Source organism: Podarcis cretensis (genome assembly GCF_951804945.1).
Source record: "Podarcis cretensis genome assembly, chromosome: 1".
NCBI classification, from domain to species: Eukaryota; Metazoa; Chordata; class Lepidosauria; order Squamata; family Lacertidae; genus Podarcis; species Podarcis cretensis.
Window position 1 is genome coordinate 83,014,040 of NC_137170.1, and position 6,344 is coordinate 83,020,383.

The 6,344-nt window shown below is 44.0% G+C and overlaps 1 protein-coding gene across 1 annotated transcript; it reads right to left on the reverse strand.

Annotated features, from left to right (window-relative positions):
• Positions 1–147: 147 nt before the first annotated feature.
• On the reverse strand, positions 148–6,279 carry SDHAF2 (succinate dehydrogenase complex assembly factor 2). The gene is made up of 4 exons (XM_079957135.1): positions 6,084–6,279; positions 5,540–5,745; positions 4,675–4,784; positions 148–2,896 (listed from the first exon to the last, which is right to left on the reverse strand). The coding sequence occupies exons 1-4, from the start codon at positions 6,171–6,173 to the stop codon at positions 2,766–2,768; spliced, it is 537 nt and encodes a 178-aa protein (XP_079813261.1). The 5' UTR covers positions 6,174–6,279; the 3' UTR covers positions 148–2,765.
• Between the last annotated feature and the right edge of the window lie 65 nt (positions 6,280–6,344).

A 6,344-nucleotide genomic window follows, 5' to 3' on the forward strand; every position in this document is an offset into this window, starting at 1 on the left:
GGAAAAGAGCCTAACAGGGTTAGACACAAGTAACACAGTACTGTTTTCTTCTTTTTGCACCATCAACTTCTAAAAATAGAATAGCAAAAGTTCATTCAGCTAGGAATGCTAGTAGTTGATTGGGTGAAAAAAGGAAATACAAGCAGACTGAATAAACAGCGTACGTTTATGAAAATTTATGACCAGAGACATAGGCTGATCTATTTGCGTTTTTAAGTATTTCACATAGAATTTTCAAATGGAAGGGTGGTCCCCTTTGGAATAAGGAATTTGGAGTGAAGAACCTTGTTTTATCAGCGAATGGCACACATTTTTGTGTACTGGGAAACGATAATGTTCTTGTAAGTTAAATTCTACTTTCGACTTCTAATTTTTTATTCTCATTTTGTCTATGTTGAGAACTGCCCTGTGATCTTTAAATGAAAGGCAGTATAAAAATGTAATAAACCAGAGTTGGAAGGGGCCCAAGGGTCATCTAGTCCAACCCCTTGCAATGCAGGAATCTCAGCTAAAGCATCCATGACAGATGGCCAGCCAATCTCTGTTTAAAAACCTCCAAGGAATGAGAGCCCACCACCTTTCACGGGAGTCTGTTTCACTGCCAAACAGCGCTTACTGCCAGAAAGTTTTTCTGAATGTTTAGTTGGAGATATTCATTGTTTAACAGTATATTGTGTACTTCTATATTAAACTTTGCTTGGTATAGCAAGTGGGTGGGAATTATTCTACATCTGGGGGTGGAGGGAGACAGTGTGAGTATTCACTAACAGCCAAACTCATCAAATTACAACTACAAAGGACAGACAGTATCCATTTAATGCAGCAGCTACCACTATATCAGACAGTAGCAAATGAGGGAAGAGGAGTGAAATGAATAGACACCGACTATAAAGGATAGGGTCAGCAGGGGAGAAAACAATAACCATGTGCTACTGGTTTTTACTGACAAGTGCCAGCTAAAACCTTGAGTCCCAAGTTGGATTAAGGTAGTTGGGGACCCTGGTGCAATTCCCAACATATGACTCTCTTCCCCCCCCCCCACAAAAAAAAACATGAAATAAGGTACCACAGTATAGGGGCTGCCGTCCACTCTGTGAAGGAATTAAGTCCCTCTATGCACCCACTGTCACCGAGTAGCAGTAATTACATCTGCCTGTTGCCAATGATGGAAGAGAAGGAATGTAGGGCCACTCCACTGGGACTGCTGAGAGATCAGTAACTTTTGGCGCCTCCTCTCCTTGCATTTTCCCATCCCAGGTGGTCATTAAAGCAACTTGAAAACATGGATTTGAACCAGAGTTTGCCTATTTCCTCCTAGCTCCCTCCATTTCCTTTTGTGTCATATATTTTTAGATTGTAAGGCTGAGGGCATATATAGTGATTTTAATGATTTGTAAGCTGCTCTGCGAGCCTTTTTTGGCTAAAGAGTGGGATTAAAAAAATCTTTAAATAAATAATAAACACACACACACTGCCAAGGACATACACGAGGGCAATATGCAAGGACCAAATCTTCCATATGCAGCTTGTTAATGTTGGCCTCACTGATTTACTGAAGCTGTACTAACAAACAGCACCAGTATGTACAAGTTCTGGTGGAGCCTTCAACTGATGTCTCAAAATTCCTGCAAAAATATTTGTGGCTAAGAATAAGAATAAGACACAGGAGTTGTAGCAATTGGACAAAGGCAGTAGCAAATGCAACCTATCAAGCAGAATGGAAGGAAAGTGATGGGCACATCCAACAGTGCATAGGCTGACATAGCTGAAAACTGGTAAGTACCATATATCCAGGACAAGGCTGCACTTGTGGGGAGGCCTGAGGCAACCCCATTGCTGTCATGTGACTGCATGGAGTCAGATCACTGCACCAACTCCAGCAATTGGCTTAAGGAATGTACCCTCAGCATCTAAGATGTCCAGTAATTACTTATATGGGGTTGCTATCCACTCATTATTGAAAATACACTTATAGTATAAAGAGTACTATAGACTTCCACAAATCTATGATTCTCAATCATTTGTTCACCTTTTGGACAGAATCATACAATACAGAAATCTGCCCAAGAATCCTGGAACTGAGCAGAATATAAAATACTACTACAGTCGTACCTTGGAAGTTGAACAGATCCGTTCCGGAAGTCTATTCAACTTCTGAAACATTCGTCTTCCAAAGTGCAGCTTCTGATTGGCTTCAGAAAGCTCCTGCAGCCAATCGGAAGCCGCAGAAGCCCCGTCAGACATTTGGCTTCCAAAAGAACATTCGAAAACCAGAACACTCACTTTCAGTTTTTAATCGTTCGGGAGCCGAAACGTTCGACTCTCAAGGCATTTAGGAGCTGAGGTACAACTGTGATTTGTTTTGTATAATTTAACAATCATGTGCATTTCTCAAGGAACCAGAACACACGACAATGCCTTTTGTTTTTATCAATCACCCTATAGTCCTATAGCAGTGGTATTGCTGAAGTGCATTCTGAGTCAGAAAAGATACTCTGTCAACACTTCTATACCTGTCTTCTCAGAAGTAAGTTGCATTGAATTTAATGGGAGCTATAACCAAGTATCTAAGGGACCACATCCGGGGGGGCGGGGCGGCAATTAGTCTTCAAGAAAAAAAAAGCATTGAAGCTTTATTACAGATAAGCAATGCATGGAAAACAGTGACCATTCACAAGAGTAGAACTCAAGAGGCCTGAATACCACAGTGTGTGCTTCTAGGTTTCAAAGGATGTCCAGAATGGCCTTCTCCAGAAACCACAAGATCAGTGTGAAGCTTCAACAAGATACTCAAGATCTGGTTGTTGCAGTCTCTTTTCTCTGTTCTTGTTTTTGGTAAACTCTCTAAGCATCTCCATGACTTCATTTTCAAAGATTTCTGGAGCAGGCTTTGCTTCTTTGGGGAGAAAAAAGGAAGAAGTGAAACAACAGTATAAGCTCTGCTACCAATGTCTGAAGATTCTGTACACCAGATGTTGGATTCCAACTCATCAGTGCCAGCTAACAAAGATAAGAGTTGTAGTCCAGCAAAATCTGGATGAAATCACATTGGCTACTCCTGCTCAGAACTACAGAGTCTACAGATCTAGTAGGTTTTCCAAGATCATTTTGGCACTGGATTTAAAATTATTTGTCAAGCCCCATTTCAAAGACATCCCAGTTAGTGTGTTAAGTACAGAAAAGGAAACAAAATGGAATGTTTGCTTTGCAAACAAACGAAAGACATTTTTTATGTGTCAGGGAGCAAGAATGTTTTCGGAACTTCTTGTAAAATGGCAGTGGGAAGTCTCGGCCCGTGGCCCTAATTAGGCTAGTGCAGGTCACATGAGGCTGTTGCCCACAACCCACAAGACGTCGTAAGTGAAATGGGGCAGGTATGGGCAAGAAAAGAACAATCAGGAGTTTAAGTGAGTTCTCAATTATTTCTTTGAAAGAAGGGTTCTCTGTCAGCACCAATCAGCTGATTAATGCAGACAGAGAGCCCTGCTGGGAGTCAGTGGCACTCCAAACAGAGCATTTCCCCCTTTGTAGAGAAAAAACAACTAGCTGTTTGGAGCAAACACTTTGAATCCTAATTGCTACCTCCAAATGGACTTCAAAGGTTCCCCGTAATGCTCGTCAGCTAACTGGTGCTGAAAGTGCATCCTCAAAGAATATTGTTGTATAGTAACCCATTTGAATGTTGATAGGTGTCATTTGATGTATTATGCCATCAGGTGACTGACAGTTGGGTGGTCCCATGCATCTGTCAAAGTTGGCCCATGGGAAGCAGAGTATTGGCCTACTAGCCAGATCCAGTTCCCCACCGCTGCCATAAAATATATAATATACAGTGGTACCTCGGGTTACAGACGCTTCAGGTTACAGACGCTGCTAACCCAGAAATAGTATCTCGGGTTAAGAACTTTGCTTCAGGATGAGAACAGAAATCGCGCAGCAGCGGCACAGCAGCAGCAGGAGGCCCCATTAGCTAAAGTGGTGCTTCAGGTTAAGAACAGTTTCAGGTTAAAAACGGACCTCCAGAACGAATTAAGTTCTTCACCTGAGGTACCACTATATTATCATTAACTATACAGCAGTTCTGCAACCTAAAACTATACTTGTTAAGGAGGATGTTAAGTTCTACTAAATTCAAAAAGGGCTTACTGCAAATAAAAATACATATGTTTTAAAGGTAGAGTATACATTAGTTATACTCTTGATCAGCCTGACTGCTAGAGTTGGAATGTTTATATGGTGAACATGACAATTTTTAGACCCTGCTCATAGCTAAAACTGTATTTCAGGTTGTCAGTGACAAATCCTTCTAGGACAATCACCTTTTCAGGACAGAGGTTGAAATATTACATGTACTGTGCTGCTGTGTGTGGTCCAGAGGGCAGCAACACGAGAACAAGCATTTTCTGTGACGGCTCCCCACTTGTGGAATGTTCTCCCCAAAGGGGCTTGCCTGATGTCTTCATTTACATATCTTTAGGCATCAGGTAAAAACATTCCCGTTCTCCCAGGTCTTTGGGCCTTTTTAACTGTGTGCAGGGGGGTTATTGTTTTTGTTTGTTACTATGTTGTATATTTTTAAGTTTTTATATTGTGAAATGCCCTTCATAAGACACGCCCCCCAAGTCACATAAGAGCCAATAGCAAGTGACCCCAAAATACAGTGTTTTGCTTTACCTGTTGCCCAGTAGTAGATATCCCAATCATTGCTGGGCTCATTAATCAGGCGATCATAAAGATCCAGCTGTTGCTCATTCATTCGATTCAGATTCTCTTTGGCAAAGAAACTATGGAAACAATAAAACAGCATACTGGGAAAACCAGACGAGGTAGAAAAAAATACCACAATGTAATAAATATACTACATTCTGGCTATGCAAGTGTCAGAAATTTCTGCACACCCATTCAGACAAACAAAAGGCATTATTACAGTTCAAGGTCCAGGCAAAAGCAATGAGGAGCAAGGCTACTGAGGGGTGTGGCCTTTGGAGAAGAGTCCCAGAAGCTGGATAGAGGGGCTCAGAGGGGAGACCACATTCAGCCCCAGGTTCCCTCTACCAGTTCAAGATAAACCAATGTCTGACTATACCCTTGATAACCAAGAGAAAACAGAATGGACAATCTTCTCCTTTTTCCTCTATAAGCTGATTTTCAATATTTCATAACAACGCTTCCTAGCGCTGTCCTTGGATAAGGGTATTTCCAAGTGCAAGGAGAGAGCAACATTTCTTTTTTAAAAAATGTAGGTTTATAAAATGATGCACAATATGGAGAAAGTAGACAACAATGATTTGTACTCACTGTTTTTCAGCTAAATTTCCAGTTGCATTTTATCAGTTTAAACTGCCCAGAGAACATACGGTAGTTTCATCATTCTTATCTCTGTTTTATATACATTATAAAATGAAATAACAATTATAATATTAATATTAAATATTTTAATATTTAAAGACTCGATTCTGAATATGGTTACCAGGAAACAAGCCCAAGTTGAAAGCAAGGAGGAGGTTTAGGAAAGGCAGAACAGAAGGCGACGGCTCACCTGAGCAGGAGGCAGTTCTCCAGCATGCCCCTCTTGCGGCTCTCGTACAGCAGCCTCGCGCGCTTCCTCGCCGGGGCTTCGTGGGGCCGGGCCTGCCAAGGCGGCAGAGGGATCTCCAGCAGATCCCGCCCGGAGTCGGAGGGAGAGTCCCCGCGGTAGCAGCACTTCGACGAGCGGAGGACGCAGGCAGGGAGCAGAAAGAGGCGCTGCGAGACAAACAGGCAGGGAAACGGCGTAAGGCAACCAAGGGCAGCAGCAGCAGCAGCAGCGTCCGACCCACCACTCCGTTACTAGGCGAACGCGCCGGAGCCCCTGCTGTTGCGACGGTTAGGGAGTCGGACTAGGACTCGGGGAGGCCGTGACGCTCAGGGGGTGACCTTGGGGGCCAGTCGCTGCCTCTTAACCTCAGCCTAGCCCACCTCGCAGGGTTGGTGTTGTGGGGCCAGGAAGCCTATGCGCTTCACCCTGAGCTCCTGGGAGGCGAAGCGGGGGACACGAATTCAACAAATGCCTAGATACATAACGTGCATCTCCCTTTACTCACGCGAACGCTCAGCGCCGCCATCCTGGTTTCCTCCGCAGCCGCTCTACCCTTCGCGGCCCACCATAAACTCTCAGCTTCTCCACAACGCATGCGCCCTAAAGCAACCTCTCGGCCACCCACGCCCGCTTCGGAAAAGCCGCCTACCGAGAGGGGCCTTTTCTGTTTTTGTTTACTCCTGCGAGAGGTGGCACAGCAACAGGCCGGAAGGGGCGGACCTTGCGGAAGGGGCGGGGCTCGGCAGGGAGGAAGGGGCGGGGCAAC